Here is a 22,356-nt window from a genome sequence, read left to right on the forward strand (position 1 = left end):
GTGGTTCGATGGATTCTCTGCCACGCACTTGAATGTAATTTGCAGAGTATCCATCTAGATGTAGATGTAAATGTAATCTGGATAGCCAGCCTGGAGTTTGAACGTCTGTCCTCTCGAATGGAAGTCCAGTGTCGAACCATTGGACCGCCTCACTTGGTATTTGTCAGTACAGTTAATCATGAGGCTCACTGTGGAAATAGTGAAAGAACCAGTTTCGAGCTGTGCTTAATGTTATACCCGAAAAGTCTGCCGCAGAAGCAGGCTCTTAAAATTTATTTCTAACAGTGAGAAGTGGAAATGAATGTTTCCTTTCTTGCGGTCTGCTCTCTTTTAGCGGCCCATTCACGCCTCGCCGCCAGAGGAGACACGGAGGCGATCGATCATGCACCTCAGTGGCTGTCCCGAGCTCGGTTTCTCCACTTAGCAGCTATTTTCCACATTACTTTGTCGAGTTATTCCTGATGTTCCACATATTACTAACAGATTATCTACTGTATATTCTCTGAAGAAGTGTCTCTGTAACTGTCGAAATATATATAATTTCGTACACTGGAGCAGAATTTTCCCTGGGACATAGTTACGCACACCCTGTAGATACTGAAACATCCAGCTGGAAAATGTCTCAGAAAATGTAAGCGTAGAGTTCCTCGGTCGTTGTCATAGTCAGTAAAATTGTTCTTGGTACGTGACGGCATTTTCAACGTGTAAAGTTAGCAAAACCACCATGTGGAAAACCATTCTTCCTCCTACTCATCAGCAGGACCAGCAGCGAGATGAAATCTACTCCTTGATACTGGTGGCCTCCAGAGTTCTACATGTAACGTGGCGCTAATCCACACTCATTTACGTTGTTAACATCTTCTACCCTGTATTTTGTACTCGTTTTAGTCTTAACTATGCACTGCAGCAAAGAACGTCGACCAACAGCCTTTCGAATGGTTATAGGTTCCGATCACCTTCATTTCATTTTTCATACAGGTATAATTATGTCTTCAGGGTCAGTCTTTACCCGGATGCATTTATACTATTTGTGAGTGCGTGTCCGTGCTGGAAATAAATAGTATAACATAAGCCACTCACAGTTTAAGCCTGCGGAATATTTAAGCAATAGAGGGCTGGATAAATAGCCTAGAATTCATCAGACCTCTTTGGGAAACTGTCAGAAAAACACACCCCAACCAGCCACAGAGCTACAAACCTCCACCCATCGGTTTCAAAGAAATAACAGGGGAGCTTTTTTCGTCGAAATATCGTATAGTTACAACAATGAAACTTTCACCTTGCAGCGGAATGAGTGCTCTTGACAAACTCTCCGGCAGTTTAAAATTGTGTGTCGGACCATGACTGAAACCGGGAACGTAATCTTCCCGGGATATACTGACGCGATGGACGACCATTTACACACATACAAAAATACATTCGTAATGCGCAAACTACCATACGATGCAGTGCAGAGGGTACCTTGTACCACTATCAGTCATTCTCTTTCCTGTTCCACTCACAAGTGGAGCAAGCGAAAAAGACTATCTATACGCCTCCGTAGGAGCACTGATTTCCCTTCTCTTATCTTGTCTTCGTGGCCCTCACGCGAAATGTACATTGTTGGCAGGGGAACCGATCTGCAGTCAGTAGCAAATGCCGATGTTTAAATTTTTCTCAACAGTGTTTCGCGAAAAGAACTTCGTGTTCTCTCCAGACATCCCATTTGAGTATCTCCGCAATATTCGGGTGTTGATAGAATCTACCGGTAACAAATCTAACAGCGCACCTCTAAATTGCTTTGACGTCTTCCTTTAAACCTACCTGTTGGGGATCTGAAACTCTCAAGAGGAGGTCGCATTAGCGTTCTATACGCTGTCTCCTTTATTGATGAGATCAGTTTCCTAGAATTCTCCAAATAAACCGAAATCGATCTTTCGCCTTCCCTACTATCGACCATACATGCACGTTCCGTTTCGTATTGATTTGCAATGTTGCGCCTACACATTTAATCGCCGTGACTGTTTCAAGCAGCCTGTATTCACCTACTGTTAGTTAACGACGACAATATGCTGCACATTATAACGCCATTACTAAACAGTAGCATATTGATCCTTACCCTATCCGTCAGATCGTTTATGTATACGGGGTGTATCGTAATTAAAGGCGTAAAAGCATACGTTTAAAGTACACGATACTAGAAACAAAAATATCTCAGGAAACATGGGCTCTAAAGCGTGTACCTTAAGAGCGGTGACCATTTCTTCATCCTAGATACTGTGAAACAAATCTCCTCTACTGAAAGCTCTCTGATTCTCATATTTTGAGATGTGGTAGAATGGACCAAAACAACAAAAAGATATCCAGTAAATATGGGCTTTAAAATGCATGTCTTAAGAGCTGTGAGCACTTCTTCATCTTTGTTAGTGTGCTAGGTATGCACTTCAGAGCACGTGTTTATCGGCAATGTTTTTTATTGTTTTGGTCCATGCTATCTCCTCACAAAATATGGAAAGCAATGAGCTTGCAGTAGAAAAGATTTTTAACACAGTATCGAATATTGAAGATGAAGAAGTGATCATAGCTCTTAAGGTATATCTTTTATAGACCATGTTTACTGAGATTTTTTACTTCTAGTCTCGTGTACTTCGAACTGTAGGCGTTTACGCTATTAATTATGATACACCCTGTATAGAGAACAAGAGAGTTCCTATCCAACTTACCTGGAGCTCTCCTCACGATTCCTTTGTCTCTGACGAACGCTCTCTGTCGAGGCCAGCGTACTGCGTTCCGCTGCTTAAGAAATGTTCGATACACTCACATATCTGGGCACCTGTTCCGTATGTTCGGATCTTATTTAAGAGTCTACAGTTGGGCTCAGTGTCAAACGCTTCTCCGGAATCTAGGAATATGCAATCTGCCTGTTGACCTTCATCCGATGGTTTGCAGGATATTATGTGAGAAAAGAACGAGTTGAGTTTCGCTTGAACGATCGTTCTAAAACTGTGCGGACTTGTGGACAGAAGTCTCTCTTCGCCAAGGAAATTTGTTATACTTGAACTCAGAACATCTTCAATAGTTCTGCAACAAACCGATGTTAAGGACAACAGACCGTAATTTTGCGGGTCTGTTGTTTTACCCTTCTTATCTACAGGATGCTTTATTCTAGTCGCTTGCGAATTTGCATTGGACGAGAGATTCGCGGTAAATACAGGGTAAATGAGAAGGCTATCGAAGCACTGAAGCGATCAACGTACTGAGTTTGGGAATGTGTGAAATGTAAACTCAAGCATTTGCTAGAGAATGCAACGATATGAATACCTGTGTTAGTAAAGGCAATTTTTTTCAGACGTCTATGCTGCAGAAAAAATTATTCATTCGTATAAAAAAATTAACTTTTGCCTATTTTCTGAGCATTTGCAAATTTTATTGTTCACACACAGAAAAATACAAGTAAAGAATTAATTTGCACTGCTGTGACAATCATGAGCAACGATTGTTGATTGTGTTGTCACGTGTGACACCGTAAATGCCACGATTGCCATTTTAAGACGCCTAAACAGTCTTTGAAAGCGTCTTGATTTTATAATAACTTAAGACACTAATTCCATCTCTATAACAACATGAACGGTCATGATTTCTTTTTATGTTCTGTAAGAACTTTTTATGTTCATTAACTGGGAAAATTAAGAAGTAATACGTGCTAATGGAACGTATTTGGAACATCTTGGTTTTGTTGAAAACGTTATAGTGCCTGTCGCAAGAGCATATTAACTAAAACGCCAAATTGAAGAGCTTAACAGAACAAGTTCGATAGTGGTCTTGAAATTGTAAGGCGCCAAAAGGTATACTGGAATATTTCAAACGTGAAGTAATACAGGAGGGTATCTGAACTCCTTAAATAAGATTAAAATAAAAAATAGTTCAAATGGCTCTAAGCACTATGGGACTTAACATCTGAGGTCGTCAGTCCCCTAGACTTAGAACTACTTAAACCAAACTAACCTAAGGACATCAAACACATCCATGCCCGAGGCAGGATTCGAACCTACGACCGTAGCGGCTGCCCGGCTTCGGACTGAAGCGCCTAGGACCACTTGTCCACAGCGGCCGACCAACATTAAAGCATCGCGAGATGATAACACACCAGAAGTTATTAAAAATTGTAGAAGACATACTAAACAGAGAAAACAATGTTTGAAGAAGGAAAGGTACCAAATGACTGGAGAAGAGGATTAATCGTCTTGTTACATACAAAAGTTTACGACACAGACGTCAGCAAGTAGTGTGGATTAAGGGTACTCCTAAAGCATACAAATCATTGCTGCAGCATCTGTCACAATTGAGGCTGGCTGGATGCCGACGTAGGGCAATTTCGGGCACCGTTAGGAGAGGCAGACTCAATGTGGAACAAATGAGTAGTCTGAAGCGACTAAAAGAGCTAGAGAATATTGGTGTTCATTTCTATATTTCAAAATGGATTATGACGGTACAGCCTGACTGACCTCAATTAAGGCCCTGTAATAACTTGGAATAGATAAGGAAACACAACAGGGTTTAAACACATAAAAAAATATGTAAGTGGTTGCCTTCTTTCGACATACCTACAGCGTCAAATGTGTATTTTAAATCTTGTGGCTGGATGTGACAAGTGGTTGTGCAGTTAGTGCTGTATTTGTGTTGTTCTGAAAGAAGTAATGAGAGATATTTCAGATACATTTGAGATTAAGACAGGAATTAGACAGTCTTGTTAAACTGTACTAAACGTGGGATGAAATAGGCAGAATCTAAGTTCAAGAGCGGAATAGGCCTACAAGTTGGCTGGAAAATGGATGATCTGAAAATTGTTTGTCGTTTGCAGATGATGAGATGTTTCTGCAACTCTGTCACAAAAACGGATAGATACATTCCAACAGCAAGAAAATCGCTACTACTGGAGTAATGACAAACAATAAGTCTGTACCATCAAAACTATGCACGAAGTATGAAAATATCAGCAAAATTATGACCAAAGTATCAAAATATCAGAAGATTACAAAAATTTAGGTATCTAGGAGAAGTTATTGAGGTAATGGAGGGAGAAAAGAAGCAATCAGAGCAAGGCAGAGAAACAAGGACTTAACATTTCACGTAATAAAAATGTTAACATTAAAATGAATTCTGTAGAAACAGAAATATTCATCATTACAATACAGAATTTCGGCCAGATTGCGCATATGCATCAAAAGAACTAATTTTAAGACCAATAAAAATGACAAAGAGAAAAGAAAAAAGATAGGACAGGTTGTGAGGCTGTTCTTTGGAAATAGAGCCGCATTAGATAGATTTGAATTGAGTCATATAAAGGCGATGTTCCTGAGACATATTGAGCTTCACGTTTATCTGCGGTAATGATGTAAGCCAAAGCAATGAATTATAATTTAAATTAAGCTGTAACAGATATGTACATAATCGTATCGGCAAAATGAGAGATGAAATTAGGAAACGAAGACTATCGTTCTATGGACACTGAGATAGAAAGAGTGCTAGCAGATTGAAAAGAAAAATGGTACAGCATTTTGAAATATTAAAAGGCAAACCCAATAGACATAGGAAAATCCATCAAGTTTTATAAGAAAGATGTATAAGAAACTGGTATAAATAAGCAAGAAACTAAAGACAGGACACAATTTAGAATTAAAATTGGGTGTGTGCTAATCTGCTCTTTACGTCCTCCTTGCTTCTTCGATTATGAATTGCATTGCTCCCAACGTAGTAGAACTTTTTGTCTTCTCCTACCTCGTGGTCTGCAATTGTGATGTTAAATTTATCGCTAAACTCATTTTTGCTACTCCCCATTACTGTGGTCTTTCTTTCAGCTTCTCTCAATCCATAATCTGTAGTTATTAGACAATTCGTTACACTCAACTTACATTCTGAAAGACGTAACTTCCTTTTTAAGATCCAGACCTGCTGTTATAATTTTTAAAACATGCCTCTAAGGCCCCTTCAGGTGATACAGGAGGATCATCACTGTCCGCACTGTGATGCAGCGCACGTGTTTGCTTTGTCAAACATATTAAAAAAAATCTCTAGATTTGATGGATTTTCTTCTGTCTTTAATATACCAGTGTATCTGTTACAGGGTCTCCATGGCGAGACAAAATTTCGCTGGCTATCTTGGAGCTACAGGAGAAGGGTGAGATCCAGATCCTGTACGACAAATGGTGGAAGAACCCAGGAGACACGTGCACTCGCACCGAGAAGGGGAAGGAGTCCAAAGCGAACGCACTTGGTGTCGACAACATAGGTACGTCCTTTCGATCCAGGAAAAATCTTTTAAAATTCTAACTTTTAAAACTGTAACACATCTATAAAATTTTTTAGATGTGATAGAGTAAACCAAAAGGTATTTGGAATGTTGTATGCTTGTGTGCTAAGAAGCAGAATCGAAAAAAAAGTCATGGAAAGGCTTGAGGAGTCTTCCTACGTTTACTTCACCAGTGTAACGAACTATTTTCAGTGCGATGGTGTCATTTATTGTTTAAGTAATGATTCCTTACGTAGTTTCCGCTAATACTAACGTACTCCCCATTGCCCTCTGCTAGGTAGTTAGGGGTTTCATTTACAATGAATGGGTCCCCATTGTAATTACCAAAATTTCTTTTTCACTCAGTGCAAGTTATAGACTATTGTTTATTCCGTATATATATATATATATATATATATATATATATATATATATATATATATATATATGTGTGTGTGTGTGTGTGTGTGTGTGTGTGTGTGTGTGTGTGCGTGTGTGTGTGTGTGTGTGTGTGTGTGATAGAGAGAGAGAGAGAGGGAGGGAGAGAGAGAGATTGGTGAGTCAGAGAGATAGCTGGAGAGAGAATTGGCTTTATTTTATAAAACTGGTAAGTATTGCGAGCACAACCAAAACCCAAGAAGTACGATAACAGTCTAGAGCAGGGGCGGGCAAACGTTGCACGCGGCTCATGAGCGCACAGCGCTGCACGTGTGCTGCTCGCGTGCAGTCGTCGACTGGGGCAGTGGCGACAGCCGGCAGGTGGCGGCAGTGTAGTACGAGTGCCAGGCTAAGCCGCGGACGTTGAAGCGAAGGGACCACTACGTGGTCAACGTTGTATTTCAAGAACCGGAAAATGCAGAGTGAATCAAGGAAACGGAGAAGTGGAGATTTGCTATCTTTCAAAAAGTAATGGGAGAATCATTTTTTCTTTGTGCAAAAATGTGAAAATTCTAAATGTTTAATATGTGGCAGTATTCTCGCTGGTCAGCGGAAGTTTGGTATTGAAGGCCATTATAACAATTTTCAGAAGGACGAGTACAATTTATTGTCGGATTCTGAGCGGATGGGGAAATTGACTGAGCTTAAGAAGAGCGATCTGACGATACTAGATGAATCTGTCGTACATTTTCTTTGTGTCTTCTATTAATCTAATAGGTAACGATGCCGTACTGGTGAGTATCAGAGAGGAAACAGTCTGACATGTGTTTCTTATTTCACATTTTCCGTGGGTGATGGCCTTCGCTTAAGATTTTACTAATGAATTCTGACACTTGTTTAAATATAAAATAGCGCATTTCACGAACCGAAAAATCATAGTATCTTCTGAATATACACGAAAGATCTGCGACTTTCTTTCCCCATGTCTCTCATCTAACTGATTCAACATTTTATGGAGCACTGTTTTCAGTTTTTCAGGACGACAACAATAATAGCCCAGCGGTACGTACAGTTATAAGATTGCGCTTAATATAGCGAGAGCTGGAAAACCATTTGCTGAATTAGTAAGTGTCGGTTAAGAGCAAACATCAGAGATGAAAATTTAAGTAACTGTTTGCGTTTGTCTGTATGTAGAAATTTTGTTCCACTCCACCTGTGATAATTAAATAAAACGTATCGTAGGTAATAGATACTCTTTCAAACCACGATATATTTCAAGCACTCCTACTAACCTTATTCCTTCATTCAATAAAGCAAGCTAGGAAACAAAATGCATTGCACAGGAAGGAGCGGACAGAAGGTACGGAGGGGATGGGGATAAGCGGGTGGCCAGCTTGCCCCTGTGTGCACGCAGAACACCTGTTAACTGCACGCCTGCAAGTGCACCGCACATGTGCAGGATTCCTGCCCGCCCCTGGTCTAGAGGGTTATGTATGTAATGCACAGATGCTTTGAACTTAAAAATCAAAAAACTCTCAGACGAACTGTAGTACCGTCTTGGGAGTCGTACATCGATCGTATTTCGACTACATGCCTTGACTGGGTACGATATGTCGCATCATTAAGATGTACCGGATATAACCAAAAAGAAATTTGACGACGTGTGAGATGACGATCAGTTTGTCTTTAGGAAAGGTAGAGGCACCGGCGAATCAACTCTGACGTTGCGCTTGATATTGGAAGCAAGACTAAAGAAAAATCAAGACACTTTCATAGGGTTTGTCGACCGGGACAAAGTGTTCGACAACATGAAACGGTGAAAGACGTCCGGAATTCTGAGGATATTGTTTTATAAGTACAGAATTCTCTTTTGGTACAGTTGGTCCCACTGTTACGAAGAGTGCTTCACGCGCTGTGTGTAAACCTGCGCACGCCGTGCTGAGGCGCTCAGTCTTGGCTCGGCAGCCGTTGAGAATGGAGCTCCAGTTGGATGTTCCCGCCAAGTGCGAATTGCACGCAGTTATTCGGTTTTTGAACGCAAAGGGCGCTGCGCCGATTGAAATCCATGGCCAATTGACGGAAGTGTATGGTGAGTGGTGCATGGATGTCAAAAATGTTCGTAAGTTGTGTAGAGAGTTTGAATGTGGTCGGACCTAAATTCACGACGAACAAAGGAGCGGGAGACCATCAGTTGCTGAGGAGACAGTGTTGAAGGTTGAGCAAAGCATGTGTGAAGATCGGCGGGTCACCCTGGATGATCTCTGCACGTTGGTTCCTGAGTTTTCCCAAAGCACCGTTCACAGAATGTTAACGGAAACATTGAACTACCGGAAGGTGTGCGCAAGATGGGTGCCACGCATGTTGACTGAGGACCACATGCGACAACGAGTTGATGCTTCCCGCGGATTTCTTCATCGCCTTGCAGCCGAGCAGGACAACTTTCTGGACTCAATTGTCACGGGTTACAAAAACCTGGGCATACCACTTTACACCTGAGACTAAGCAACAATCACGCCAGTGGCGGCATCCTTACTCGCCAAAGCCGCGGAGCTGTCGGTGAGCTGGTATGACACGGGCATACAAAAAATGGCACAGCGTGTACGAAAATGCAGAAATGGTGATTATGTCGAAAAATAGCTAAATATTCAAGCTGTAAACTAATGTAAACCATTGTAGTAATAAACAGGCCTATATACTTATAAAAAAATAGGAGATCTTACTTTTGGGATTACTCTCGTACAACATGTACAAGAGCAAAAAGGGAGAGACGGGTAATGCAGAACATGCACCACAGCCAAAAAGGTATATTAAGAGTGGAATACCAAGAACAAAGTGTTCGGATTGAAAAGTGTGTAAGACTGATGTAAATTTTCGCCCTTACTGTTCTGTCTATACTTCTGCTATTCTCAGTGAAACGGAAGAATATTTACACGATCAGCTGAAGGGAATGAACAATCTAATGAAAACAGAATAAGAACCCGAAATACATCGAAGAAGACGAAAGTAATGAGAAGTAGCAGGAATGAGAACAGGGAGAAACTTAACACCAGGACAGATCGTCACGAATGGACGAAGTTAAGGAATTCTAATAACTTGGCAGCAAAATAACCAATGACGGACGTAGCAAGGAGAACTTCAAAAGCAGACTGACACTGGCAAAAAGGACATTCCTGGCCAAGAGAATTCTATTAGTATCAAACATAGGGATAAATTTGAGGAAGAAATTTCTGAAAGCGTACGTTTGAAACACAGCATTGTATGGTAGTGACACACAGACTGTGTGAAAACCAGAACAGAAGCGAATCGAAGCATTTGAGATGGGGTGCAGCATACGAATGTTGAAAATTAGGTGGTCTTATAAGGTCAGGAATGAGAAGGTTTTGCGGAGAATCGGAGAGGAAATGAAAATGTGGAAAACACTGACAGGAAGAAGGGACACTATGATAGGATATCTGTTAAGACATCAGGGAATAACTTCCATGATACTAGACGGAGCTGAAGAGAGCGAAAACTGTAGAGGAAGGAAGAGATTGGAATACATCCAGCAAGTAAATGAGGACGTATGTTGCTCAAGTGCTACTCTGAGAAGAAGATGTCACAGGAGAGGAAACATGACTGATGACTCGGAAAAAAAAGACGAAGCCCGGATACACTCTTGGACAATTATCCGTGAAGCCCGTTGTCTCTGTCGGGTATTCGCCCTCTAGTGGCCCAGTTCGAGTTTACTAGTGACTCTCTACGTCTACGATTACATTAATGCTATGCGAATCATCTTACAACACGTGGTTGGTGGTAACTCAGGTACCACGATCATTTCCGCCCTTCCGTTTTCCATTCGCAAACGTGCGAGAGAGCAGCAATTGCCGGTAATCTTCCGTATGAGCTTTAATATATTCGACGTTCGCGTCGTGGTCATCTCGCGAGATACATCTGGAAGAAAGCAAATATTGACCACACACTCTTTAAGCATACGTTCTCGGTAATTCAACAGGAAACGTCTCTCTGATGCACGACAGCTCTCTTCCTGCATTTACTGCTGCAGTTGGAAGAACGCCTCCATAACATATGGCGCTTGATAAACGATGCCCTGGTCAATTGTTCCTCTCTTCGGTACATTTTCTTTGTGTCGTCTATTAATCTAATAGGTAACGATGCCGTACTGCTGAGTATCAGAGAGGAAACAGTCTGACAAGTGTTTCTTATTTCACATTTTCCGTGGGTGATGGCCTTCGCTTAAGATTTTACTAATGAATTCTGACACTTGTTTAAATATAAAATAGCGCATTTCACGAACCGAAAAATCATAGTATCTTCTGAATATACACTGACCACATACCTAACAGCCGGTATGTCCACCCTTGGCACGGATAAATGCGGCGACGCGTCGTGGTATGGAAGCAGAGAGGCATTGGTAGGTTGCTGGAGTGAGCTGGCGCAATATCTGCACACACAAGTCACTAATTCCCCTAATTCCGGGGGCGGAGGGGAGGGGGCCGTACAATCACATCCTAGATGTGTTCAGTTGAGTCAGGTCCGGCGAGTTGGGAGGTGTGCCGAAAAATCAATTGGAGTTCGCCACTGTGTTCCTCCAGCCACTCCATCATACTCCTGGCCTTATGAAATGGAATATCATCTTGATTAAAATGTTATTGCCGTCGGAAACATGATCGTCATGAAGAGGTGTATGTTGTCTTCAACCAACGTACGATACTCACAGGTCGTGATGGTCCCTTCACGAGCTCCACTGACATGTAGATGCCCACGTGAATGTTCCCCAGAGCATAATGGAGCCACCGCCAGCCGTCTCCGTCACGTAGTAAAGGTGTCTGGAAAACGAAGGATTCGCGCCCTCCCACCGGCATGATGAAGAAGGTGTCGGGATTCGTCAGACCATGCAACGCTCTGCGAAGGCACCAACATCCAGCGTTGGTGGTCAAGTTCCCATTTCAGTCGTAGTTGCCGATGCCGAGGTGTTAACGTCGGCACATGCATGGGTCGTCACTGTATGTTCAGACACACTTGTACTCTGCCTAGCATTAAAGTCTGATGTTAGTTCTGCCACAGTTCGCCGCCTGTCCTGTTTTAACAGTCTGCCCAGCTCACGACGTCCGACATCTATAATGAGGGGTGGCCGCCAAACCCCAAGACGTTTGGACGTTGTTTCACCTTGGTTTCACCACGTGTTGAAGACACTCACCACTACACTCCTCGAAAGCCCGACAAGGCGTGCGGTTTCCGAAATGCTCGTGGCGAGACTCCGGGTCATACAATCTGCCCCCGGTGAAACTCAGATAGATCGCCCGCCTTCACTGTTCTACAGACGGGCAACACGCTCACTGATACTACACGCACCATGTCGGTCATTCCTCGCCAGCTGAGGCTTCTGTCGCATGGACGGGTTTATATCGACATTTGATGGGTGGTCATAATGTTCTGGTTGATCAGTGTAATATCAGTAACAGTTGGAATTGGCAAACTCATACAAATACCTGGGTATAACACATAGTAGGGTCATGAAGTGGGTTACATACACTCCTTCGTGGGTTAATCAGGTACCAGACCTCGGTTTATTTGTATAGGACTACGGAAACGCAATCAGTCTACAAAGGAGATTGCTTACAAATCATTCGTGCAACCCATCTTAGAATATTGCTCAAGTGTGTGAGACTCATATCACATCGGACTAACGACGGCTGCTGAATATATACAGAGATGGGCAGCAAAAATGATCAAATGTTTGTTTGGCCCGAGGGAGAGTGTCACAGAGATATTTAAAGAACTGAACTGGAAGACGTTTGCAAATAAAGGAAGCACTCGTGGTCGAGGGATAATGTCTTTAACTGATAATCAAAACATTCACGGTCCCAGGTTTGAGACCCGTCACTGCTTAAAGTTTGAATAAAAATCATCGGCAATGGCGGCCGAAGACTTAAGCTTAACTAGCCATCTTCGGCATGCCAACAGCCTTTTCGAAGAAGGAGACGGAGCGCACAGAGGTTCAGAACACTCTATTGCCCTTGGGTTGGGAAACTGCCCCTAAAAGGCGCGAAATCAATAATAATCAACGGTATGATGATGTAAAAGCCAATGGAAAGAAACTGAATTATAGGCACATAATGTGTCTCCACTGGGCTTGTCGCCTGTAACTGAAAAAGTGTCATGTGGTTTCTCCAGTGGCAGAAGATTCCGGACTAGGTCCCCCATTCGGATCTGAGGTAGCAGACTGCCAACGGGGTGGAGTCAATGAGAAAAAAATTGAATAACCAACAGAAAGGTCACATTGTATGAGTGGGGGCGTGGAACGTCAGAAGTTCGAACGTGGTACGGAAGCTAGAAGATCTGGAAGGGTCAAGCTAAGCCTAAATATAGATATAGTTCGGGCTAGTGAAGCGCAGTGGAATGTAGAGAAGGATTTCTGGTCAGACAAGTGTAGGATAATATCAACAGCAACAGAAAATGTTGTGGTGAAATAAGTATTCGTTATGAATAGGAAGGTAGGACAGAGAGTGAGATATTGTGAACAAGTAAGTGATAGGGTTATTCTCATCAGAAACTACAGCAAACCAATAACGACAACAGTAGTTCAGGTACGCATGATGACGTCCCAAACCGAGAATGAAGAGGTACAGAAAGTGTATGAGGATAGTGAACTGGTGGTTCAGTACGCAGAGGGAGATGAAAATCTAATAGTCTTGGGGACTGGAATGCGGTTATAGGGGAGGGAGTAGAAGAGGTGGTTATAGGAGAATGTGGGTTTGGTGCTAGGAACGAGGGAGGAGAGGGGCTATTGAGTTATGCAATAAATATCATAAGTAGTGAATAATCTGTTCAAATATCTCAAGAGGAGGAGGAATACTGGGAAAAGGCCGGGTGATACGGGAAGATTCCAGTTATATTACGTCATAGTGTGGCAGTGAGTCCGTAACCAGATATTAGAATGTGGGGCGCAGATATAGACTCAAAATACAATTTAGTAATGATGAAGAGTAGGCTGAGGTTTAACAGACTAGTCAGGAAGAATCAGTGAGAAAAGAAGTGGGGTACGACGGTACTAAGCAATGAAGAGGTACGTCTGAAGTTCTCTGTGGCTATAGATACTGAGATAATGAATATCTCAGTAGCCAGTTCAGCTGAAACGAATAGACATCTCTAAAGAGGGTAATCACAGAAATTGGAAAGAAAAAAGCAGGTACAAGGAGGGTAACTGAGAAGAAACTATGACTAGTAGATGAAATACTTCAGTTGATCAGCGAAAGAAGGAAGTACAAAGTGTTGAGGGATATCCACCAACAAGTCGCTTAGGAATGAAATAAATAGCAAGTACAAGGAAGCCAAGGCGAAATGGCCGCATTAAAAATATGAAGAAATCGAAAAAGAAATGATTGTGGAAAGAAGTCACTCAGCATGTTTATAGAAAAGTTCAAACGCCCGTCGGTGAAATTAAAAGCAAGGGTGGAAACATGAAGAGTGCAATAGAAATTGCAGAGAGTGGAAAGGGTAAGTGGAAAGAATACATTAAAGGACTTGACTGATGACGAGACAGAATATGAAATGGGAGCCGACAGGGAAGACATACGGACTCCGGCATTAGAATCAGAATTTAAAATATCTTAGCGAGACTTAAGATCAAATAAGGCTGAAGGGATGGATAACATTCCATCAGAATTTCTAAAATCGTTGGTGTAAATGGCAACAAAAAGACTGTTCACGTTGGTGGCTAGAATGTGTGAGACTGGCGACATACCGTCAGACTTTCGGGAAACTCCATTTATGCACCCATTTTACTGACAAGAATACTGTACAGAAGATTGAAGAAGAAAACTGAGGATGTTAGATGACGATCAATTTGGCTTTAGGAGAGGTAAAGGCACCAGAAAGGAAGGTATGACGTTGGAGTTGATAACTGAAGCAAGATTGAATAAAAAAAATAGCCGTGGATAAGAATTTGACGTTTTCTTTTTGTTTACAACGTCAAATTATTATACACGACTATGTAGAGAATCTATTGAAATTTACAAGCATTAGGATTATTTTAATGGGTGAGAGGAGGCAATGAAACTTAGCGAAATATGGACAGTAGCTCTGGAGAATCGCTACACAGTTTTATCTTTGGCAAGACGACAATGGATAGTTAAGTTTCATCTCTGACAAGGATTATCTCTGATCATCACGTGTTACTTTGACCACATCCCCTTTCCTACAGTATTCATGCCGCTCTCGGATTTCCGACAGGTCAGTCGGCAAGACTCAGCGGAAGAGTGCCTGTGAGGATATCCAGCGCATTCTTGCATGAAACGTCAGGAACAGAACACCTACGTCTACATCATACTCTGCAAGCCGAATAATGGTGTGTGGCGGAGGGTACACTCGGTACCACTATCTCATCCCTCCAACCCTGTTCTACTCGCGAATCGTGCGTGGGAAAAGTGATTGTCAGTAAGCCTCCCTATAGGCTCTAATTTCTCGAATTTTCTCCTCGTGGTCAATACGCGAGATTTATTCGGGGGAAACTAATATGTTGTCTGACTCTTCCTGAAAAGTGCTGTCCCAAAATTTCAATAGTAAATCTCTCCGTGATGCATAACGCCTCTCTTGTAACGTCTGCCAGTGGAGTTTGTTTAGCATCTCCGTAACGCTCTCTCGCCAGCTAAATGATACCACGACGAAACGCGCCGCTCTTCGTTGGATCTTCTCTACTTCCTCTATCAGTCCTACCTGATAGGGATCCCAGCAAGATGAACAATACTCAAGAATCGAACGACCAAGAGCCTTATAAGCCACTTCTTTCGCGGATGAGTTACATTTCCTTAACATTCTTCCGATGAATCTGAGTCTGGTGTTTGCTTTTCCCACTATCTGTTTTATATGGTCATTCCACTTAAGGTCGCTCTGGGTAGTTACGCCTAGATATTTTACTGCAGACGCTGACTCCAGCTGTTTCTCATCAATAGCGTAGCTGTACAGTAGTGGATTTCTTTTCCTATGTATGCGCAATATGTTACATTTATTTACTTTCAGGTTCAACTGCCAGATACTGCACCATTCATCCATTCTCTACAGGTCGTTCTGCAGATTATTACTATCTTCTGGCGTTGCTACTTTGGTATAGACAACTGCATCATCTGCAAATAGCCTTAAAGAGCATCCGGCGCTTTCTACTCAAACATTTATATATATTGTAAACAGCAACGGTCATATCACACGTCACTGTGGTACTCGGATATTACCTTTACATCTGTCGATTTAGTTCCGTTAAGAGCGACGTGTTGAGTTCTGTCTGCAAAGTCTTGAATCCAATCGCAGGTCTGCTCCGATACTTATTTATTTCATTAAACGGTAATGCGAGACGGTGTCAAATACCCAACTGAAATCAAGGAACACGGTATCAACCTGAGCGCCGTTGTCCACTGCGCTTTGGATCTCATGGAGGAACAGAGCGAGCTGAGTTTCGTAAGATCTCTGTTTGCGGAATCTATGTTGATTTTTTTAGAGCAGATGTTCATTTTACGAGAACGTCATAATTCTTGAGCGTAAAACATGTTCCATAATTCTACAACAGATTGACGTAAACGATACAGGTCTATAATTGTGTGGATTTGTCTTACAGCCTTTCTTAAAAACAGTAAGGACCTGCGCTTTTTTCCAGTCGGTGTCAGCCTGGTTACTATTGAGTTGGCAGTGTTAGTCACAGGGGTTGGCCGGATGCCCTTGCTGCTGGCACTCCGAACCTCCCAGGTACCTTTAGTTGCTCAAACAATCTACGATAAATTACTGCTAGATGGGGACCAAGATCTTTTGCATAATCTTTATAGAATCTTATAGGTATCTCATCTGGTCCTGAAGCCTTTCAACCACTTAGCGATTGTAGCTGCTTTAGAATTCCGCGATCGGTTATCTCAATATCTGCCATGTCGATGTTCCTACGATGATTGAAGGGAGGGACAGTGTTACGATCTTCCGCGGTGAAACAACTTCGGAAGACCGAAATCAGTATTTCGGCGTTCTCTCTGTTATCTTCAGTTTCGGTGCCGGTGTGGTATCTGAGAGAATGAACGCACGTTTTTGACCCACTTACTGATTTTACATACTACCAAAATCTCTTAGTGTTTTTTCTCGGGTCGGTTGGCAAAGTCTTACTTTCAAAATCAATGAACGCTTCTGTTATTGCTCTCCTTACGCTCATTTTGCTCCGTTCAGCTCTTATTTGTCAGCTAGGTTTTTACTCCTCTTGAATCTGAGACGAAGTGCTCTTTGTTTACGTAGTGCTTTTCTAGCACGGCTATTGAACCATGGTGCGTCTTTCCCGTCCCTTAAAACCTTACTCGGAACATACTTGTCTTGGGCATATTGAACGATGCTTTTGAATTTTTTCCTTTGTTCTCCACATCTTCGTCCTCATCGCAGAATATTTGATGCTGGCTGCTGAGTTATTCTGAAAGTTGTATCCTGTCACCCTTGCTGAGCTAGTATATCTTCCTACCTTTCCTAACATTCCTCGTAGGACCCGTCGTCATAGATGCTGTCATCACTGATACCTTCCTCTACGTTAACTGATTCGATAAGTTCAGTTGTTTCCAGGAGGTCTAAGACGTAACCTTCACGATCTGGTTCTCTAACTACGTAGGATGGAACTTAAAATGGTTCAAATGGCTCTGAGCACTATGGGACTCAACATCTTAGGTCATAAGTCCCCTAGAACTTAGAACTACTTAAACCTAACTAACCTAAGGACATCACACACACCCATGCCCGAGACAGGATTCGAACCTGCGACCGTAGCAGTCCTGCGGTTCCGGACTGCAGCGCCAGAACCGCTAGACCACCGCGGCCGGCGATGGAACTTAAATTGTGGTAACACTGCTGTGGAGACACTATGCAAGGGAATCTGCTATTGTCGCTGATAGCACACACGTTTTGTTGCCATACCTACCTTACCTCCGAGCAAATGAACTCGTCCGTCCCACGTCACCAGCGCACATTCGAGGGAAACACAGTCACTTATGAGCGAGGGGTCTAACGTAACGGTGTCACTATGTTTTCGAAACAGGAGCAACGGAGTTGGGCCAAGATTGAATGTGCCAGAGGTCGTACAGCACGACAATGTCATCAAGGCCTTCAAGAGGCGTGCGGGGAATCGGCATTGCCGTACAGAACAGTGGCACGTTGGGTCAAAGCCTTCAACGAAGGTGGACAAACTGTGGCAGACATGCATCGGGCACGTCGTCCTAGCCTCTCTGAAAAAAAGTGCAGCCGGCCGGAGTGGCCGAGCGGTTCTAGGCGCTGCAGTCTGGAACCGCGAGACCGCTACGGTCGCAGGTTCGAATCCTGCCTCGGGCATGGATGTTTGTGATGTCCTTAGGTTAGTTAGGTTTAACTAGTTCTAAGTTCTAGGGGACTAATGACCTCAGCAGTTGAGTCCCATATTGCTCAGAGCCATTTGAACCAAAAAAGTGCATGCTGTTGCCGCGTTAATGGATCGACGCCATATGATTCATGAGCTCGCCCACGAAACCGGATTAGCACACACGACTGTGATTCGCATCCTGAAGGAATGCCTGGTCATGCGAAGAACTGCATCACGATGGGTTCCGCATGACTTGACGGAAATGCAGAAATGGAAGCGTTACGACGTTGCTCAGACGCACTTGGAGCGCGAAAGAGAGGCTTTCTTACGCCGTATAGTAATAGTGGAGGAGACATGGGACACATCGTACGAGCCAAACCTGAAACGTCAATCCAACGAATGGTGTCATAATGGGTAGCCGCGAAAATCGAAAGTGCGTCAGAGCCCCAGTATGGTGAAAGTTATGGTGATTCACATGTACGACTGTGATGGTGTTATACTAACACATTACGTACCTCCACGGCAGACCGTCAATACACAGTATTACTGTTCGTTTTTGGAGCATCACTTGCGACCAGCTTTGCGAAAGCAGCGGCGACACTTTCTGCGCATCCCACCCTTCATTTTCCATGACAATGCGCGGACGCATACAGCGCAAGCTGTTGCTGCTCTGTTCGGTAGATGGTAGTGTGAAGTACCGTACCATCCACCATACTCCCCGGACTTAAGTCCTTGTGACTTTTATGTGATTCCGAGATGAAAGAAACACTTCGTGGCATTCGCTTCAGAACTGTTCCAGAGATTCGACAGGCAGTAGACCGCTCCATTCGCACCATCAACAGTACAGGCTCTGCTAACGGTATACTACACCTTCCACATCGCTGGCAACGAGTTCTACACAACGCTGGTGACTGCTTTGAATGACAGTAACAGGTGAAAACATATAACTCTTTTGTATCGGTTATGAATAAACAGTTGCCACTATTTAAGTTCCAACCCTCGTATCTGCTCAAGGTAATTTTCAAACAGGACATCCAGAACAATGCCACACGAGTCCCTGTCTCTGGCAGCAGTTTTGATGACGTAACACTCCTAATCTATACCTGGGAAGTTGAAGTCACTCCATATTACAACGGCATGATCAGGAAAATTGCTAATGATATTTTACAAGTTTTGTCTGAAGCGCTGTACAACTACAAATGCTGACCCAGGTGGTCTATAAAAGGATTCGGAGAGTTTCTTGGTCCACGACCTCAGGTACCGGAAAGTTTACCAGCAGCTATGTCATTCCGCCGTGAAAGGCTTCATTCTATAAATAGGATATCTCTTAAGACACCAGGGAATAATGTATGTTTCAATTGCTACTCGGAGATGTGTTTGTCCTTAGGTTAATTTAGGTTACGTAGTGTGTAAGTTTAGGGACTGATGACCTTAGCAGTTAAGTCCCATAAGATTTCACACACATTTGAACATTTTTTGATGACTCACGAAAGAGAAGGGGATCGTGACGACAAGTTTAGCTCTATAACAGCGCGTAGAGAGGCATTTAAACAATCATTCTTCCTGAGCTCCATACGTGAGTAGAATGATGTAAAGACCCAATAAGTGGTAAAGTGGGACGTACCCTTTGCCATGCACTTCAGAGGTGTTCGAAGATTATAGAGGTAGAAGTAGAAGCTTTTCCTACAATTTGGTGTGTATGGTCATTCTACTTGACGTACTCCTACGGCTTATTTGTTTGTTGTTCAGCGAGCTGTTTACATACACTTCTATTCCCTGCTGTTGTCCACTGCCCGATGAAGCCTGCAAGTTTCTTCAGTTGTTCATCCCAGCGGTTGGGTTATCTGCGGCGTGGTCTTCGTCTTTTTCTGCGACAACAGTCTAGTACTGCCTTCGTCCATCTTCGGCCGTGTTTTCGTGTGATATATGCTGCCCGTTTCCACTTTACAGCCTTTAACCTTTCCATAACCTCCGGAATGCCTCTTCTTGCTCTTATGTCTTCACATCTTCTCCGGTCTGTCTTAGTGATCCCTAGCAGTGATCCCCCCATAGCTCTCTGAGACGTTCGTAGTTTCCATGACAAACTCATTTGAAATCCAAGTTTCACACCCATATGTTAATACGGGAAGAATATGTTGTTTCAGAAGAAACTTTAGTAAAGTCGATGGTGTATGAGATCTAAAAGCCGTGGTGTTTCTTCCATAAACCCGCCAGCCTATCTTCAATCGGCCAAAATTTCAGGTTTTATTTGTCCTTTATTTCAATAAACTGTCCCAGACAAACATATTCGTTAACGTTGTTTCGATAGTTGTTGTTCAGTATTATTTTTCTTGCAGTTATCCACTTCTTGTGCATTACTACTTGTTTTGGACAGATTTATCATTAGATCGCCCTTTTCGCAATTCTCTGATAAATCCTTTATAGAGGATTGCAATTCCATCATGTTGTTGGATAGTACTACTACCTTGTTTGTTAACCTCAAGATAGAGAATCCTTTCCTATTTACTGTAATTCCTCTTTCTTTCCAAATGATTTTGGGCTTAGCCACCTCAGGAGCTGCTATAAGCAGTTTCAGGGATATAGTCACCTTGCTTTAATCCTCTTCCAATGGAATATACCCTCATGTGATTTTCTATGCAGACAGAAGTCATCGGGGCACATAAACATATTATCACATAATATGTGTATGTACTTTTGTTCCCAGACTCCGTTTGGCCAGTATCCGTAAGACTGCAGTCTGGCTGACAGAATCAAAAGCCTTTCCAAAGTCTATAAAAGCTATGCACAATCACATTCCATATTCAGTGGCTCGACTATTTACTTCACACAAGGGGTGTATATGGCCAATTTTCCTACAACCACTGCACATTGTAGCTTGTTCTATGAAATTGTGCGTTTAATACAACTGCATTGATACGATTGGTCAAGACTTTACTGAAAACTTTGTAGGTAACAGGGAGTAAACTGATGGGACGGTAATTCTTCAGATCGTGAATACTTTTTGTATAGAAGCATCATCTTTGCTTTGAACCAGGAGTCGAGGATGCTGCCTTTCTGTGCACAGGCAGTAAATATTTTAGCCAGATGTTTTCTGCTCTTTCAGCAGTAAGCATACATACACTAAGACAAAAAGAAAAAGAAGCAGCGACCCACCACGAAGGACTTAGCCAACTCGGACGGAAAACGGTAGATGTGATTTACAGGTACAGACAGGCAACTCATTAGAGTTACAGAGAAAATGGATTATTTATTCAAGAGAAAATGTTTCGTAAATTGAGGAGGTCGATAAGGCGATGGTCCAGCTCTGTCCCTTATGCAAGCACTTTTTCGGCTTGACATTGATTGACAGAATTTTTTGCGTGTTCTCCAGAGGGATATTGCGCCTAATTCTGTCTAGTTAACGCGTTAGATCGTCAAAATCCGGAACTGGTTGGAGTGCTCTGCCCACAACGCTCCAAACGTTCTTAATTGGGGAGAGATCCAGCGACCTTGCTGGCCAACCTAGGGTTTGACAAACACGAAAAAAAGTAATAGAAAGTGTGGTGTCACCGCCAGACACCACACTTGCTAGGTGGTAGCCTTTAAATCGGCCGCGGTCCGTTAGTATACGTCGGACCCGCGTGTCGCCACTGTCATACCCCACGCCTCCTCTAGCAACACGGTGTTGGCTCTTCTGCCAACACATCAGAAAGTCTTGTTGTGTGCGGGTTGGCATTATCTTGCTGAAATGGAACGGAAGAGATTCACTTTCAGTAACTGACTATGTAACACCTAATAAAAAAAAATAAGCTTTCAAGTTCAAGATACTCATGTATTTAAAGGTGTGTATATAAGATATGATAACTTCCTAGTCATTTCAAAGGTTGAAATACAAGCAAGATGAAGGATACACACACAAAGCTAAATAAAATCTAAACCAGAACTTGAAATATTAAGTTCATCTTTTTCACGAGGGAAGCGCAAAGAATTTCTATCAAAACTCACACACGAATTCCACATAGTTGAAACTAAAGACAATATTGAAGATGAATGGTAACGATTAAAACCAGCTATGTTGAAAACAGCTAATGATGTACTAGAGAAAATTAAAGTATCAAATGGGAAAAGGGGTCTATAAGTATAGAAAAAGGAATAGCCAACAATATTACAGAAAAATGGTTACAATACCTATTTACATTCAGAACAAGCGAAATCTGCGAAATATATAAGCAGAAAAGAAATACAATAGAGAATTTGATAAAAAGATATCATAGTGAAACCTGGGAAAGCTAATGTTGAACATGACTTTCACACAAGACGGATTATATAGTTTAAACCTATTAAGCATGAGAATAAAACAGATAAAGTTACTGCAAACGTTAATATA

General features: G+C 42.5%; 1 protein-coding gene across 1 annotated transcript in view; it reads left to right on the plus strand.

The window, feature by feature from the left end:
• LOC126251972 (glutamate receptor ionotropic, kainate 2) overlaps window positions 1-22,356 on the plus strand; it is a 403,333-nt gene that overhangs the window by 351,766 nt on the left and 29,211 nt on the right. Inside the window, exon 16 of the mRNA XM_049953123.1 lies at window positions 6,104-6,268. Coding sequence (XP_049809080.1) covers window positions 6,104-6,268 — 165 coding nt within the window. The remainder of the gene's footprint in view (window positions 1-6,103; window positions 6,269-22,356) is intronic.

The sequence above is a fragment of the Schistocerca nitens genome, chromosome 1 (genome assembly GCF_023898315.1).
Source record: "Schistocerca nitens isolate TAMUIC-IGC-003100 chromosome 1, iqSchNite1.1, whole genome shotgun sequence".
Taxonomy (NCBI): Eukaryota; Metazoa; Arthropoda; class Insecta; order Orthoptera; family Acrididae; genus Schistocerca; species Schistocerca nitens.